Here is an 18,686-nt window from a genome sequence, read left to right on the forward strand (position 1 = left end):
ACATCGAAATGTTCTTCAAGACAAGTAACGAGGTAGAAAATATCAAGGTGGACCAAAAATACATTTAGCTGGAATCGTGTCTAAATAATTTTTTTTAGGCATGTTCCGATTGTTTTTTTTTTCCTGAAATAAATGAACGATACCTGCGTTGGATAGATATCATCCCGAAAATGCAAATAATTTAATTAATTCAAGCAGTTTACATAATAATCAAATTTTCTTGTTTCTGATAAAACCACATTTGTCTTAACAAAAATCAATCAATATACGATCAACGTCCAGTCATTTTGTTCACGACTTGTTTATAATCTGTATATTTCAAATTAAATGCGAATTGCTGCTCGATGCGATCCTAATCTACATCTCATAATTGATAGCTGTTGTCCGACTTGATGAATTTCAAATTTTTGCGCTTGACATTTCGAACTACATCGACGATCTTCCTGTGCAAGAATGTTGCCTTGTTATAAATGGGAAGACAGTATTAAACAGGAGAAGAAGAAAAGGGTCCGCTCGTAGGAAATTTATGCAGAAGAACCCTCTGGACCGCTTTGTTCGGAGACATCGCATACCAGCCACATAATCCGCTGAGATTCTGAACAGCGTAGTCCCTCTCGTTTACCTTGTTCTTATTAGACCGATTGTTATTTTGTACTGTTAACATCGATGATTCATTACCTTGATCGGAATAAGTAGATTTTTCTAACCCCTTGGAAGCGCTACGCAGATAAGATGTTTAGTGTTACAAGGTCTGTAGCGCCTGCAACAATGTTAATTGATCATCGCAATGACTTATTTCGTCTAAGCAGTGAGCGTGGCTCTGCCGTACCTTCACCTGAAAAAAATCTGTGTGCGCGCTGCATTTTCGAACGATACTCTTACAATTAGTGCAGAGTTGTGGTAAAGAGAATACTAATCTTTTAATGTTAAGCATTCTAATGTTTCCAATGAAAGACATTCTCAACAGAATCAGTGCGTTTCAATCGACTGACATTCGTCGAAACATCGATCTTGATTCGTAGTTACGACACGACGTATGCAAATGGATCGGATAGAAATTCAATTTTCGAAGGTACGAGACGGTACGAATCTTCATGGAGGAATACGCACGTCGTTCGTTGCATAAATCGTTTCTCGGTCGGTTTCGACACCGGAAACTGGCTTTGTCCTTTTCCCTTCTTTTCAGCATACAAACCTCCACGGTCCGTTTGTTACGCGCTCGAGATGGGTTCGTTCCTCGCGATTGCACAACCGAAACCAACCAACGAAAATTCCATATTCGTATTTCGCTACGTTTACCCTAACAGGTTTCCTGATTGTTCTTACGTTTATGGATCAACGAGTTTATAGGGTGATCCCGAAAGTGGTATCAGGTAAAAGGATATCGTTAACGAAGACTCTACATAGTCGGACATTTTCTCGAGCTTTAACAGCAATTCATCGATAGCTTTCGAACTGCAAAATTGATTTTGTCTCGTATGAAACCGTATGGTAATTGCGAATGAAGGGAAGTAATAAAGTAGCAAGTACGCTTTGCAGCTGCGTTACAAATACAACTTGAACGCGTATCACCAGGTATAAATCTTTATTGCTGGTCGTACACCTGAAAAGCGACCAATTTGTTCCATTTTAAGTGGGCAAAAGGGAACGGAACGATTGCGCGACTAACCGATCGCGTGTAGAAACATACCAAAAGTTTCACGTACGAATTATGTTGGTCTCATATCGTAACGATCTACGACACCGACCAAGCCGTTTATTGTCATGAAAATGAGCATGATCGGTCCGTTATTGCATGACAGAATGGCACTGGATTTCACTTATGTATTCTATCCAAAAAGAAAGTAAACTTTGTTTCCGTCCTCGATGTCGATATTTCGTCAAAATTGAAACGCCAAAAACTACTTCGATGAAGGGGATTAACTTATTGGGCAATCGACAAGAAATTTCGAAATAGCTAAATACCGATGAACTGGTTTTATTCTCTGATCGCGCTTCGATTGTTGGCTTTCTTTTTAAGGGAATCATCCTTGATCCCTTAAATGTTAAGCAAAACATTTCTATGCGATATCCTTACGTTAATGTATACAGATTTAGACAAGTCGTTATTCGCTTGAATTTAACAAGTCTGAACTCATTTTATACTGTGTGTAAATCGTAATTTTCGTACAGCTTTCTAGGCAAAATATATAGTCGTATGAATAGCTCTCTAACATTTCATAACGTATTTTCGTACTCCAGTACTCCGAAATGTCGCTCAAGTTTACTACATGAATACATTAATAATCGAGAAGGCCGATTTATAAAAATGATTTCGTTGTGAAATATTCCCATAGGAATTTCACGAGAAATATTGGCAAGAACACGTGTGTTGCCAACGGATGAAGGAATAATTAATTCTCGAAATATATCGATAACTTTTTTATGTAATATGGAGACTAGATGATACACGCAGATTTATTATTCTAACGTTATCCTATAAGATATTACTCAAAGTTAATTGCGAAAAAAGAGTAACGCGAAGAAGAGAATTGATTAATGCCTAAACATTGTCAAAATCAATTTTTACTGCAACATATAAATTTCTATCAGAAAGTTTGATATAAAAATTTGATATAAATAACGTGTAGATTGCATAATATATTTTTTAAAAAATCTATCAAATTTTGTTAAATTTTATCTACTAAAGATTAAAAATTCCTTTCATAAAGTGAACGTAGTTTTTTACCCGGAGATGAACGAAATTAATCAGACAAGAGGAATTTAACCTGATATTCAAGCGACACGCACGCTGCGTAAAAAAACTCGTTTCGAGGTTGTTTTTGCTTTCGCGCTAACTTTCGTATAGCGAACGGAATAACCCTTACATAATTACGATGTTACTCGAGTTTTGATGCTTTAAGCGTGACATTAAAAAAAAAATATTGCGTAATCGTTTAGTATGTGATAATTCGCTGAGTTGCACGTTTTCAAGTCGTTGAATAACCCACCATCAATGAAAGTTTAATGTTCGGACCATAATGTATGATAGAAGATAAAGAACCAGATGGTACTGAGTCTATGCGATACTCTGTCGAATATTTCTTCCATAATAGTTCATCAAGACATGGTTGACTAATTCGAGAGTTGGAATAAATCTTCCAGAATGACTCAATGAAACAACATGTATTTGCAAATTTCGCCAATAAGCATCAAATGTTAACCGAGGAAATAACATTGGAAATAACATTTCGAATTTTTATTACTCCCGTCATTGGATTTACGTGGATCTAGAAAAATGTATAACGTCGACGTGACAAGGTCGGCAATTAAGGATCACGTTAATTAAGAGATGTTGTAACCTGATCGGTATGTATGAAGCAGATAATGATTGGCACAACGAAGTACTTTCTAAAAATTAATAACTATTTGCATGCGTTCTTTAGAAGTGAACGGGGATGAATAGTACATTATGAGACATAAACTGAAGTATCTGCATTTTTAATACCGTTTTCTTATATGATTCCACGATAGATTGTTTTGTTCGAGGATATATCTGTGCGTAATGAATAAGAAATGTATAGTTTTGTACATATCCTTTCAGTAAGAGCGAAGCAGTGAAGCAAAATTCGGAAAACGGGACGACGGATGCAATCCGTGTCGAAAGCAGAAAATACGCTCTAAAATATTTTACAAGTTATTACAAGCAATTGCAAACAATTCGGGGAAATAGCCTACCATAAGGGGCAGGAATTCATTTGATGGAGGCATTTCATTAGCGCGTCGCTTTCTTGGAAAATTTTCTGTAGCCTTTTGTTAGTTTAATATATAAAAAAACTGTCTTCTATATATAGATAGAGATAGATAGAAATCCAAAGGAAAGTTCACCGCTTGACCTGCATTCCGTGAACATCGTGAGATCTTGAAAATTAGGGTAAGGGAGGTTCCCAGACCGCGCGAAATCGCAGTCAAGGTTCGGTTTGGGAACATCGCCAACTCGTGGGTAGTTTCTATACAATGGCGAATCAGATAGCGCTCGTAAAAGTATAGTAATGGGCTGTCGCGCAAGGAAGTGTCGAAACGTTTTATACGCGGATAATTAATACCGTAGAAATTCCTAGTCATTAATGCGACACGGCTGCAGCCAGCCAATAATTTTACGATCGGCCGAGGTCTTCACGCCATCCATGCTACCCTCTATAGATTTCAAGTATTTCTGTTTTGTTGCCTCTTTAATTTATGTTACACGCCAAGTTCAGTTTATTATATTAGTTAATAATTTATAGTAGCTATGCTCTTTTCAAGGAAACAGAAGCTCGATCGTTCGCCTGTGCGATGGCAAAAACTTAATGCTAATTGACGTAGTAATACGAGCACGTAATGTATCGATCATTCCTAAGCAAATATGAAATTACCAAGCGTTGCAATCCGTGTGTGGTAAATATATTTCGTAATAGATAACTCGACAATCAACATGCAAAATGCATTAATCAACATCAAAGATCGAAGAAATGGTACGGTTAAAAAGAAATAACAAAACGTTACTTTAAAAAACATTTATAAAATCAGTTTATTGCATGATTCGTGTCAACTACGAAGCAGAATGTGTTTTCGTACTGCTCTCGTCATAATGTCTTTTGCGATGCTGCGGAAGTGGTTAGGTGGGAATGGAAGTGTGGCAGATTGAAAGGAAAATTCATCTAGTAGTGTCCCAAGCCGTATCCTTTAACAAGGACTGGGACTTGTTCTTTAACGAGAACTGGCTGTGGAACGACGACTGGAACCGGCTTGGGAACCGCGACTGGAACGGGATGAGCCACTGGTACCTGCAAGTAAACAGTAAATAGAGAATGAAGGAAAGCTTTTAAAGTGTGAACCAAAAGGAAATTCAAAAATTAAATTTAATAAAAGCTCTACTATATTCGGATCGTGGCTCATTAATGAAATTATCAAGGAAGTTGAAAGAATCGGTTCCTTTAACTTACCTTGACGGGGTATGGGGCGGGCACGGCTACAGGAACCTTAACTGGAACCGTGACTGGGACTGGTTTTTCGACTGGAACCGCGACCGTCTTGGTTTGCACTACTGGGTATGGCTGGGGTACTGGAACCGCCACTGGGACTGGGTGTGGGACAGCAACTGGTACCTGAAGAAAACATAGTGTCATACACGATACTGGTTGGACCTCTCGTCTTGATACAGATATTTAATTCTAATCTCATTTAACGCTGATATTCATAGAACTTGGATTTTAATCGAATAGTAGAATTCCTGGAAACGCAACAGTGTAATAAAAAGAGTTAATAAAGCATGTTAAGCTTCATAATAATAGGTTTGTAACACGAACTAAGACTCTTCTCAGACAATTTCCTCACCTTTACTGGGACTGGCCTGTCAACGGCGACAGGGTATGGTTTTGGGACTGGAACTGGAACAGCGACAGGCTTCTCTTGAATGGCGACCGCAACACTGCCGTGTCCCAATTCACCACCGAGCAGGCCACCACCATGTCCCAAACCACCATAGCCCAAACCGAGCAGACCACGCTTCTGGACCGTTTTGTCTTCGGCGAACGCCACGGAGATCAGCATCACGAATACCTTAAGAATAAAAAATGCAATATGATTGATTGGCCAAAATTGTTTCTATACCGATACATCAGTCGTTAACGAGATTTAAGACTCTCGCAGGATTTAAATAGGACGATAACATCTCCAAGATAAATTTCTTTTTCGAGACGCTCGAGACCGCATTTTCACTAAAAGCTCACAAAAACTACGTGTAACTACGAGCACTGAATATTCTCGAGATCACAAAAAGAGACGAACTTTAAGTCAACACGGAGTTTGAGTGAAACGTACCAGGGCCCTCATGGTAAACGATTGGCTATTACTTTGGCTAGTGCGTCTTGACTGGTAAATTAAATTGGTTCTGTCGCATTGGAGGAAAACCACCCTTTATATAGGGAATTCACTTTCATTTCACGCGTACACCCCGCCAATGAAAAGCCAATGGCCGTTCGGTGCGCTATCGCCACACCTACTATATACTATTTACTCACTGTACAGCCACATACCGTTACACATTATAATACATAATGTGCACAGGGAGTTGTATAACACGCCAAACGTGCGCCAACCGGGGCTAGTAAATAGAACGCGGGCACTTTATGCAGATAGGTATATATGCGCGCATACATTTTCGACCTAGCTCCGTGACTCTAACGAGAAGACTCAGAGTCTGCGGCATATCGATCGGAGGAAACGCGCGAACGTGAGACACCTGAGAATCTGGATCTTTTTCGGTTATAGATCGTGGCAAGTCTTTGGGTTCGTTCGCGACAAATACTCGTGCGCATTGTGAAAAATGTACCGTCTATTTCTTGTACCTAGTTGATCGGTCTTCTTTTCTCGAGAAACACTTCGAATCGGTAAGAATAGAACAAAGTTGTATAAAATCGATCGACTCAAGTGATTAAAAGCCAGAAACTCGAGAATGTTGTTATTCGCTGAATTCGTGATTCTATCTTTGAACGTCGAAAAAATCCTTAATCGAGGAAATACGAAATAAGAGACTGTTAAATAGAAACTGTCACCTTTTGTGAACACACAGTATTTTACGGCTAATCGATCGGCTGTAATTAATGTTGCAATTAATTGCATAAAATCGGAGGTGCATGTAGAAAATCGTTACGTAATTACGCAATATAGTTGGGCAGAATAACGAGTAGTAGCTGGTGAAACAGGAAAGCAGGAAAATTTTACGTTCAGAAATCTCTACCAGCAACAGAGATATTTCCTAATTTCGTTTCCCAATTCGTATGCAATTTTCCAGTCTCACCACAATTTTGTGTATGTATACGTATAATCTGTGTGAATTTTATTTCTATCTTCCGATAAGATTTTGATACTTTCAACCAAGTGAGCGGAAAGTAGTAATTTAAAAAAAGAATTAATGCTGCATTAATCGTTTCGTAAAAATATTCTTCGAAAAATAAATAAGATATTTGATTTGAGTAATTATTATTCTGGGAATTATGATTAACGTGCACTAAATCATGTATTTGATGAATATTTATTTTAGCTGTCACTGTACAATTATTAATGTACAATTATTAATAGCAGCTTATTATGCTATTGAATCCTGATTCTTATATATTTCATTCATTGACTTGTCAAATAATTGATCGTGAAATTATCTGAAATATAGATCGAATCGATCGCAATCGAAAGAAATATCGTAAACGAGTGACAGAAATGATTCGTCAATTAGTTTTCACTACCTTAACTAACTCTTGAAACAAATTTCAAATAAATATTGCTCGTATAGCATACTTTGCGACTGCCTGTCTATTCATCAATACCCTGATTGTATCAGTCGCGCTACAGACAGTTTAATTTAAACCCAGTTCCAGCATGACCAGCGGTAAAACACGACAATTTTATCGTCGACACGAAATTTTAGAATTTTATATTCGTTGGTCATTGTTTCTTATAGCCAGTTGCGTGATGTGTAACACGATATATTTCAAAACGGCGAGAAAAAGAAAAATAAAAGTTCGTCACTAGTGACCCGAAACTTAGAAAGCGTAATGTAATATACAAAAGTATTTCAGACACCTGCGTGGTTGATTAAGAACGAAACGGGTGGATTATTATCAGTCACGATCTCGTTGATTCGCACCGCAAATCGTCGTTTCACAAACGATTTCTTTGACATAAATGAAACGCAAATCAGAATCAGTTGCCACTCGTTCTGTCAATCTACGTCGTTCCCTGCCTGTTGAACAAATAATCATGCCTGCTATTCAATAGCTTTTACTCATTTCTCGAGGATACTTCTTATGTGCTGTCCTTCCTTTTTTTGTTTTGAATTATGTATTCTCTCACTCACTGTCACGAACATATTTCTCAATTTCCCTCTTTTAATTCAGAGACAAAGTATGTTGATTAATATTCCTATAAGTAATATCGGCAATTAATATTCATAGACTTTTAATTACTGTATGAATCGTGTTTACGTAATACAATAATTTGCAGTAGCATTGCATTTCGATTAGCTAACTTGTTCCATGAAAATTTAAATTATCTATCATATTTAATCGTAATTCTAAGTATTCTGTCGACCTATCGGATCCTAGCAAACGTATCCTGAGTTATTACAATAGGCGGTAGGGACATGTTCCTTATTACAAAATTCTTCACATAGCTGGTTCTCCTGTGACTCACGCTTGTCGATAGTGAATTCCTCCTAAATCTCGAACAAACCCGCTGCAACGATATTACATATTACATTCAAAATCTATACAATAATTTGCGTAACCGTACTTTTATCGTATATCGTTTCCGTGTTGACTTAATGTACTGAGCAGTTCACCCATCGATCGAGAAAACGAGTTTGAGATTTCAATATCGGACACGTTTTACTGACGTCAGACGTATTGACTTCTGTAGAGCCGTGCCTCCAGCTTTTCTTGCGTGTTACATATTTCGATTGGAGCGAAAGATCGTATCATTCGGTGAGGCGAATGAAACCAAGTTTGTCGTCTGTCAAGTGCAGAGTATTTGTTTTAATCTCATCTTTGAGCTAAACGATACAACCTGAAACTCGTAACTTTTGAAATTTCAATCCATATTCCATGCTCTATAGTTTCAATGTCTCATTTACACATGACAATTTTTCCTAAATGATTTTCTAGGGATACGTAATATAAAGTACATTGTACACGCTTGTATTAATTCGTATACACGATATCTACTTTTTATCATCTATAATCTCTCATAATTCGTATTCTATGAAACATACGCGGTTGTTTAATTACACAGAGTTGCACAGCCTCCGGTTCCCTTCGTGTTGTGTCATTTCGTATGCAGCATGGTTGCAATTCCTTGTAACTGTTCAACCTGTTTTGTAATTGGTATAAAACCAACAACCGTAATGATTATTCCGGTATCGCGGATTAAGCAATTCCTTCTTTCTCCTTCATTTATGTGTGACACCTTTCGGCTGTCGTGCGATACCAACAAGGATATAAAAATCGAAGTATTAAACAGGCTGTAAGTCGATCTACACCTCCGATCTTTTTTCGAGTACGTTCTAGAAGAAAAACATAAAAAGGCAGAATAAAACATGAGAGGGTGACAGGCGAGCAGAAGAATGGAAGGATGAATTCCTGTTGATCCTTTTTCAGCTCTCACTTTCCGCCAATAATACGCCCGGTGAAAATGGTAACTGTGCCGTACTGCTATCAAGATCCGCCTTACGTAAGCCAAAGTAATATGCGAGTAAAGGTGGATCGGGACTCCTTAGCCGTTTATTATACTAAGTAAATTAAGATTATTACAATTATTATTACTATTCGTCGCAAGAAGAGTATTCCTTGCTGAACAAATAGCCATAAAAATCAATAAAATATCTGATAATACCCACGCATGAAACAAGCAATTTCGGCACGTGTTACTTTGTTGAGTCATAGAGATTTCAAAAGTTTTGTGAAACTGGTTTTAGCTGCGTCACATGTTTAGTAATGTTCAAACAGTGAAAGTCGAAAAAGTACATTGACAAATGCTAAGTGATGACTAATGCGTAATAATTGCTTTTTCAAAAACAGAACGATCAAATAGTAATTTTATTTTGAAGCTTTTCATTTTGAAGTGAATTTTGGAGAAGCACGTGGCGCGTGAAAGAAGCATGATACAAGGATCGTCCTTTCCAATAAATGTATTATTATGCAAAATAATCGACAGTACGCGACAAAACGTGCTGACGTAATTGTACACCGGTACGGTACGGTACGTGATACATGATACGTGAGAAATTCTATTGCGAGCGTACACACCCATTTCAATAGGCCGTCGAAACATTCGGACAACGTATTTATAGATAAGATGCAGTTCGTGTGCGAAAGGAACCCTTAACGTTAGTCATAGACGATTACGTCAGAGGCGTAACAAGCTTCCAAGCAATTACGGTTGCCATAAATTGTTCCCACAGGTCATTATTCATGGAATGGCCGTATTTAACTTTCATCGACGGTGCGTTAATTTAGACGTACGCATATACATTCAATTTTGAGCACATTACGTATTAAAGTATTTTCGAAATCAGAAATTTAGGATATCAACCACTTTCGAATCTAAATTTTAAATATTTCTAAAACATTGATTATTTTCAGCCACAGACCAGTTTCTCTAAATACATCACTTGCATGCTGATCTCGATTATGCACCGACCGTACTAATGTCCTAATGTCAGATGTGACACACATAGCACGGTATGGTATTCGAGGTTGTCGATCGATCAAGCGGCACGCGACTTTTATCATAGCTCGATAGTCAGTTATAAGTTAGAACCAGTTGACGACTTTATTTTCTAGACGGGAGGGTCACCAGCAATAGCAAGGAACAATAGCAAGGTTAACTGGGGCTACTAGCCAAGCGCTAATTCAAATCGACCATGGCAAAGACCTTCTTGCGGTAGGTCACAGACCGTGAAGATTAGTTATACAAGCCACGAAGAGGCGCCGCGGGCGTTTCGAGCCGCTGGTAATTCCCGTCTTGCTGGATTACATGATCTTGACTTGCCGCCGGATACGAGTCAGCCGATGGAAAAAGACGATAATTGTTTGGATTGAATATCTGTACTTCTCCAAGATCAATGTCAATTCGATGTAAGCGCACATTGAGATCTTTCCTTTTTATGAACCGTGACAGAGATTCGTGAAGTGAACATTTATTACATATTTCGTTTAAAAAGCAAAAGATATATTTCGAATTTTAGTTAATGAATACGAACTAGTGGAATTGAGAACGGTATTTAGATATAGGAGCATGAGTAAATTATACATCAAACATCGCGCAAATGTTACCTTTGTGACTGGAACGAAATGATAGGCACGTAACAAGCAATCTTCGCGAAATCTATAAGATTAACCACGCGAATTATGATCGTAAAAGGAGCATCGTGCATAAATTCCTAGTTTCTATTATCTAACTCGTTCTATGCACTTTATGATTTTCTGTACGATTTCCGACCTATTGACCTATATCTACGAATACTGAATAATTTCTAGAAGCTCAAAGTTTATTACGGTTTGCAGTTGTTCTATGCGGTTTTCTAGAGGTAATACTCTCATAAAATACTCGATTGGCTATGTCGTAAAATTACGGTTGTTACAAATTATCGTTTTACCTTTCCTCTTCACGACTCATTATTAATATTACCTAATGAACGACGAATGTCGTTTAAACATTAGAGGTTTACGACGTAAGTGAATCATTGGAGACTGGGAGTTTTACGAGACTGAATAGCTTTTAACGCGAGCTAATTATACTAAACGACAAGGGATATGCGAGTAGATCAGTCACGCTTGCACGATTATCCCGCGGTGTCTGAGATTGAAATCGTTAGCCTGGCTAATGATCTGCCTCGTTCCATTTCGCGATCGAACCTCGATTAAATCGGAAAGGTGAAGACTTATCTCGAGAAGAACGTTTGGAATCCATCCACTTATTATTCTGCTACAGTAGTCATTTTGTGTAATCAATGTGGCGATCTTGCGTTCATCGTAGAAATTCTCTCTTCTAAAGTTCGGGATTAATTAATTTTATACTGTTACAACATAGTTTATCGAGGTACGAAAGTTCGCAAGTAATAGATACATACGTGTTTCTCGACACGAAGTTTTGCATATCTAACCGGGAAGCTAATAACTTGGTTTCTCTTCGACTTTACGCAGTCGTGTTCCGTCGCTTTCGTAAGAGCGATCGATGGAAAAATCTGCACGAGCATCGACATATCTCGTTCGATACTCAAATAAGGTGTTGCTTGTGCAACTACAGCCAACCGCTTCTAACGATGTTTCCATTCGATTCTCTCGGACAAACATGGATAGGCCTGTGGATTCATCGAAGGTAGATGGCAATAGACACGAAACTGGCGCGCTGTATACATAACTGTATAATTATCAGGTATATAACTCGCTTAACAGAACAACTGGCCGATGATAACAGCGGTGACAAGCGAGCTTATAATTTTCATCGTTCGTGGTGGCACGCGAAAGGAACGCGTGCAATGTTTTACACGCATCGAAGCGCAACATTCATATTCATGTTCCTGACCTCCGATAAACCAAATGTAGGTCGGTTATTATCATAATAAATGGTAACTCGTATAGTCGACAGTTCTACGCGTACCAATGATATGCTATATGCTATATCGTATAAATGAAATATCAGATCGAAAATTTCACGTGAGCTTCCAAACTTTCGAATTTACCTGAGAACCTAATCGACGACGATCGAATAGTATCACAACAATGGCTTAACGTTCAACGGAAGCCAATTACATCCTTTTTCCTTTTAAGATCATTATTGACCGCGATATCTCTACGAAACGATCGTGATCTCACGGAACGATATCCCGCACGAACTGCATCCGATTGGAATCCAGTGAAGGGTATGCGGCAATCGCAGTGTACACCAGGCAAGCGAGGAACAGAAGCGACCATGCACGTTAATCGTTTGCAAATCGATGGTAAGCCGTGGCAGGAGGTGCATGCATGCAAACCGTGTGACCAGCAATTCACAATAAGAGCTGCTTTCCAAGTAAACGATGTCTAGAGCGCGGCAAACTGTCTCGGATAGCCTGTTACTTTTACGAACACACGATGCCGAAGCGGAGAATGCTTCGTTCGAATGCCTCGACGTTTTACGACGAAGATTTATGTGCCTTTCGAAAAGAATGTAACGGCAATTTATTTACTTAGCGCTTAGAAGTAGAAAAATTGCGAAAACACGTGATTACTTTCAAGATTTTGTGAATAGGAGAAATTTTAAGTACAGAAGGATTTAAGTGAACGCAGTCTTAAACCGGAGATACAATGTATCGTTGGTCCGATCTATTTCAACGCTGAAAATTATCACAAAGTGGCTTGAAATTACCCTCTCGGTTACCATTAAATTCAATAACTCGATAATTCTACAAGATGAAGGCAACCGGTACAATTTCACATGCTTTCCGTTCGTAATTACGCCCAGCTGATTATGAAACGCATTACCGATTTTACTGAGCGTAGATTACGAACATATTTTATCGCCAACATTGTTTTTTACATTGGATCACATTAAAGTAAGTATTGTCGGGGACACATCGTTAAAGAATATCGTAATCGCTAAAAACTGATGCGCGACACATCGGTAATTTCACACTTTTTCCTCTGTAAATCCTTTCAATTAATGTCCTTGATCGATCTAAATAAAGGATTTAGAACGTGAAACTTCTATCCATTCTATTTTTCTAAAAAGTGGTTCGATTCAAGGACAAGACTCCAATTTAGCAGATGTTTCGACTAAAACTGCAACCAATGTGAACGATAGTACGTCGAATTGTGAATCGCCGTGCTATACATTATTAGGTCGTCCGAAAAGTTTCTTTCGTTTTATAAAGAAATAATGGATGCACAACATTTTTCGTTTTATATTATTTTATCGAATTACGTATGATCCATTTTGTTCTATCAAGATAAAGATCGCAACGTTCGACAGATTATGTTTCATTTTTGTATAAAGATGCATCGTTGTAAAAGACGTATCTGTAAAAAAAAGACACTTTTCGGACAACCTAATACATTGTATAGAAGAACACTGTGACGGAGGAATACGTCGCGTTCTCCCCTTGAACGTGTTGCAACGTTGACGCAACGAAATTCAAACGATTGTATGGATCGATAAGAATCGATCGATACTGCGGCTCGCCTAATCGGTGAAGTAATTTGCAACGGTTTTATTTTGTCTTTACGGCGGAGGGAAATTATTTTACGTAATAATTACAATCGCGCGCATTGTCGAGGGGCAGGGAGTGATTAATCAAAAGGGAAATCTGTGTCTCATTATTACGTGTGATTGCGTTGGCTTGTTCATTCCAGCATGTGAAATTCAATGATTTCGGGGAATTCGCGATGCGCTCGATGGATAGCTTGACCATTGTTACGTCTATGCCATAGTTTCACGTAATTGATCTAATTAATTTCACTGCGCTAAAGTCTTTTAATAATTCTTTCGATTATAATCCATTAATTTATGTGCATTCTTCTTATTGTTTTTTTATCTAATTACTTGATGATATTCAAAGGAGGGCGGGGAAAGAAAAGGAAGGAAAAGATTCCTACGCACGATACGCTTTGCGGTTTCTTCGTACGACCCTGACAAAAACGCAATCGTGCTACTTACGAGAGTACATTGCATCCTAGCATATCGGTGCATGCATGTACATGATGTGCATTATGGATTGAACATCTAAGTAAGTGCCTGTGGAGCCAACGTCAGCGTGCCGTAATGTAGATGCTTCGACTCGATAACCGGCTCGATATTGCGTAAGAATGATTACGGTACTAGTTCTACGACTGACAATGAGAAAATAAGAATGATATCCATCGCGATTATTATCGACTAGGTTCAAATGCACGATAAAGACATTTTATTGAAAATCGCAATTATCCATTAATTTTTCAATTTTTCAAGAAAATTCTTTCATGTATATTACGAAAGATTCGCGTATATTCTCAAGTGACGATTAGCGAAGTTTCGCTGGAATATTTTCCATTCCATCGCGATCACGCAAGAATGTTTGTGTAAATTAATATACAGATGTGAAACTTAAAATTCAAACATACGTGACAAACAGCGACTGTTCCACACGAGCTAACACCTACGTCGCCCTCGCTGGAACGTAATTACACGCTGCGCTTTGATCGTTCAACGGATGCCCTCTATTTAGGGGGGGATGTTTGTACGGACCCCTGGAGCAGAATGACAGAGAAGAAAAAAGAAGAAGAAAGAGAGAACCCAAAGGGTGAAACGGTCAACCCTATCCCTTCCGGCCCCTAGCCGAATAAAACCGGTCGATTTTTATTCTGGCGACCACTCGAAAGCGGACGTCGGCGTACCGACACATTTGTGCAATTGCGGATCTGGAATTTTCTGATCGCGAGAACTGAACGGCGAAGGGCGAACCGATTGAAAGGGAAATCGCTCGTGAGAGCCCCTCCCTTCCGCCCGAACGATCTTGTGGCTTTTCCTGTTCTCCGTTCCACCTGGAAGCCCGCGTTATAGAAAACGATCCACAAGACTATACGCTCCCGCGCGTGTGTCGTGACTATATATTTTTCTTTTACTAACCACGTTGACGAACTATCTTTGTCTTCCACATGCTTACGGCATTATTTTGTTGGAAGTTTCAGCAAAAGCGTGGGGGCGAGACGCGAATTCAGCTTGAGCAATCAGCTGGTAAACTCCAGGAAGTAGACACGCGCCTCGGTACCCTTTGTTTATTCGTTGTTCTCTCAAGTGTTTTGTTAAACGGCTTTGCCCATGCATTCCATTGAGTGGGTCGATGCAAAGTTTAGATTCGAATGTCGATTACGCGAGGAAGGCTTGAAGATTTTACGCGTTGCGCATATTTTCTCGCTTTCTGGTGCAACGCGTATAGTCATGTTGATCGCGCATTAAGATCTGGGTCGATTCGCTTCAAACGCAACCTATCTATTGGTATTATTGATATTCTCTTGTATCGCGATTCTTGCACGTCGACGTGTACGCAATTTTTGAAATTTTTGCGATTGACAATAAATCTCTCGTTCCTGCCCTTATATAAGCTAAATTAAAATATTTATCGAGCAATAGAAACTACGATCTTACTTCTCTATTTGAACTTGCCGTATAAGTGGAGTAAAAAATTAATTGTACGGTAGGAAATAGGAAACGAGAAATAAATATTCTTAATGTCAGATTCGATTGCACAGTTCAACTGTGCACATTATGTTGTGTGTGCGTATCTTTATGAGATTTATGGTTGCTTAATTACAAATTCCTTTCCATTTTTTTGTAATCACTGCAACTAAATAACAACTTCACTTGTCGAGGAATTTCATACATTCGCGGGGCATACACTGAGCTTTCTCTTTGTTTCATTTGATTCTTCCATCGATAGATTATATCCTCGATCGAAACTAACACCTGTGCACTCTGGAATATTTTCGTGATGTTTGCATGTACGTGGGAAACCTAGAAGCGATAAAATTCTCCAGGAATGGTCACGGGAAAGGGGTTGAAAGCTTGATTGCAGGATCAATCGAGCGCCACTTAAAATTTCGGATAGTTTTATGGGCGTCCGTCCTTCGTTAGCGTCAACTAATTTTACGACTGAGTCAGCATCGTTGGATTGCAGGTACGATCCTTCTTTGATCGTGGCTAATGAAGCACATCCAAAGATCGGCCTGTCTTTTAGCATGCTCTGATAATCGTCCTTCTCGGAACGTCGGCCTGCGTCGTCATCGCTCGACGATTTACGCCTTTTCTGAAACTGCTTCTATCATTCCATTAAACGAGCGGAACTGAAATCCTTTCTTTTTTCCAACAGTGGTTGCTTTGAATTTCCAAACGGAGAAAGGGATAGATCGTGTAACAGCTAGCGCTTGAAACAAATTCGTCGATTAATCTTAAACAGAAATTAATCCGCCTTTTAATCTTTAGTCAAGCAGTAGGCCAATGAATCTGTCAAGAACAAACGCATCGAGTTTGGAAGATCTCTGATTCAATCGTCTCCTAATTTATCGAAACGAAGGTTATTCGAGAAACAACAAATCTTCCAATTTGAACTGTCACCAAAAAGAGTATAATGATGCGGCTGTTATCAAGGCTATGTATAGAACAAACGAACTCATTAGTTTTTGCATGGTGTGTACGTGAACTGGAATTAAATCGCGTATTTGCGTAATGATAATACTCTGGAAACGAGGCTAATAGTAATGATAGACGAACGTCGGCGAATAAAGAAGTGTCACAATGCGTAATTACGTTCTTCAACTTACCTGTTTAATTGCATCCTTAACTCGTTCGCGCTCGGGTTTCAGGTGCTCGAATACGAGTGAAATTCGAGTTCTTCGATGTGACACCGTTGCACACCATATGAATATTTAAGTAAAAAGTTAGATTACCTCGCTGTCGGACGTGAAATCTAGGTCAAACAGGTTTGATACATTAAAAACGTTTCAAAATATGATAATTCGCGAGCGCGATCGTTCGCCTGTGAAAGAAATGAGGTAAAGTAACGATGATCTGTGACGTAAAAAAAGATTGATTGCCCACAGAGTATTCTATGCCTTATGTATTTACTTTCAAGCACTCGGTTATTAATTTCCAAATTTTGCAATTTCGAATCCGCTTTTCGCTCAATCGATTAACACACGAGCAACGTTGCCAGCAATGATTGGGAAATAAATCTACTACATTTAACACTGAAGGACAAACTTACGAGTTCACAATGAGAAAGGACCCGGAAGCGGAAACAAGACTCGATGAAATTCATAGATCGATAGTTCTCGAAGAAGGAAGTAAGTCTATCGAGCGACACGTTACACATGGATCGATAGTGTGTCTCGATGTGAAAACCGGTCGAGAGAATGTAGCTTCATAATCTATGTATACATGGCGAGTCGTGCGTGGCATATAAATGAACCAAAACGTTGTAACGAGGTCGTAATCCAAATTGCGAATACACGTTGCGATCCTTCTAAAGTTGCTTTTCCTTTTCCCATTATCATGAGAAAATAATTTTCTTAGCTCGTGACATTTAACTGATTTGTAATTACTCTTACGTGTATCTAATCGGAGTTATTGTAATTAATTGTAGAAATTACAGTTAAAAATACCGTCGTTCCGTGAAAATTATGATTCTTCGAGATACGAGTATATTTCGATCTGTAAGTTAATGAGATAATTAGTCGCTGCGTAAAGCTTTATACGTTTGGCTTTAATCATTCAAAGGTGATGCAATCGTAATTAGAAGCATAGAGATTTTAAAGCATCGATTAAGTCATACGCCAACATCGGCAGACCTGGATTAGCTACGCAGTGAGGCAAAACGTAAACGAATGTAATACATAGTAAAACAGCCTTAGATACATTAATTGTTTTATATTATTATTATTTACTATTATTATTAGTTAATTAATGATGTTTTGACTACTTTTAATTTGTACGTATCAAAAACATATTTTAGCGTGTTTTTAATTCAATTCGGAGCAGTTCTCTGCTGAGTTTACAGGTTCGTCGCAGTTGCTTTTTCGTATTCAAACTTAGTTTATCGTTCTTCAAAACTTCTAGAACTCGTTTAACGATCCCGCGGAGTCGGTCCAAAGTTAGACCGTTTGAAATTCGTAGTCTTCAGGTACAGTCGCTCATTTCGGCATGCAGAATTTCTTTGGACTCCGGAGTGGTACACGTTCAGAGAGTCTAAAGCAGCGTATTACGTAAGAAACACGAGACTTGGACGGTTGATTACGTGATAGCTGATCTGGAGCGTGTGTGTCGATAGAAAACTCGTGAGAAGTGCACTATGCATCGTGCAACATCGAATATATGCCCCTTCGAGCATGACGTTCCACGAGAATGTTCATATGCGTATATATCAAGGCAGTATAGGCACCCGTGATACTTTAAGTACATATTCTTTACGTTATGGTCGTCTAGTAGAAGCAATAATTGGCTTCGAGGTTGCAAGACGGTCGCTTTCACGGGAAACTCTAGTGCAAACTCTTGATACTGATGTTTGCCTGTCCAGAGAAGTTTCTTGAGAAGTCGAAATGCTTCGAATAGCTAGATTCTAAGATCGGTTATATGTTAGTTAAACGTGTATTATATAGTTAAAC

The 18,686-nt window shown here is 38.7% G+C and overlaps 1 protein-coding gene across 2 annotated transcripts; it reads right to left on the reverse strand.

Moving 5' to 3' along the window:
• Positions 1–4,551: 4,551 nt before the first annotated feature.
• On the reverse strand, positions 4,552–7,679 carry LOC100649508 (cyclin-dependent kinase inhibitor 1C). 2 transcript variants are annotated; one of them, XM_048408310.1, is made up of 4 exons: positions 7,600–7,679; positions 5,356–5,580; positions 4,965–5,126; positions 4,552–4,805 (listed from the first exon to the last, which is right to left on the reverse strand). In XM_048408310.1, exons 2-4 carry the CDS (start codon positions 5,569–5,571, stop codon positions 4,680–4,682), a joined length of 504 nt encoding a protein of 167 aa, XP_048264267.1. In that variant the 5' UTR covers positions 5,572–5,580; positions 7,600–7,679; the 3' UTR covers positions 4,552–4,679. The 2 variants fall into 2 exon arrangements, with proteins under 2 accessions (XP_048264267.1, XP_003397818.2); XM_003397770.4 differs by lacking the exon at positions 7,600–7,679 and adding an exon at positions 5,842–5,956.
• Between the last annotated feature and the right edge of the window lie 11,007 nt (positions 7,680–18,686).

The sequence above is a fragment of the Bombus terrestris genome, chromosome 9 (genome assembly GCF_910591885.1).
Source record: "Bombus terrestris chromosome 9, iyBomTerr1.2, whole genome shotgun sequence".
NCBI lineage: Eukaryota > Metazoa > Arthropoda > Insecta > Hymenoptera > Apidae > Bombus > Bombus terrestris.

What these genes read in the sequence shown, in the direction of transcription:
- LOC100649508 (XM_003397770.4), bottom strand. An exon ending in ACAGGCCAGTCCCAGTAAAG is followed by an intron (nt 5,127 to 5,355) that starts GTGAGGAAATTG and finishes TGTTTTCTTCAG; the next exon opens with GTACCAGTTGCTGTCCCACA. An exon ending in CCGCCCCATACCCCGTCAAG is followed by an intron (nt 4,806 to 4,964) that starts GTAAGTTAAAGG and finishes GTTTACTTGCAG; the next exon opens with GTACCAGTGGCTCATCCCGT.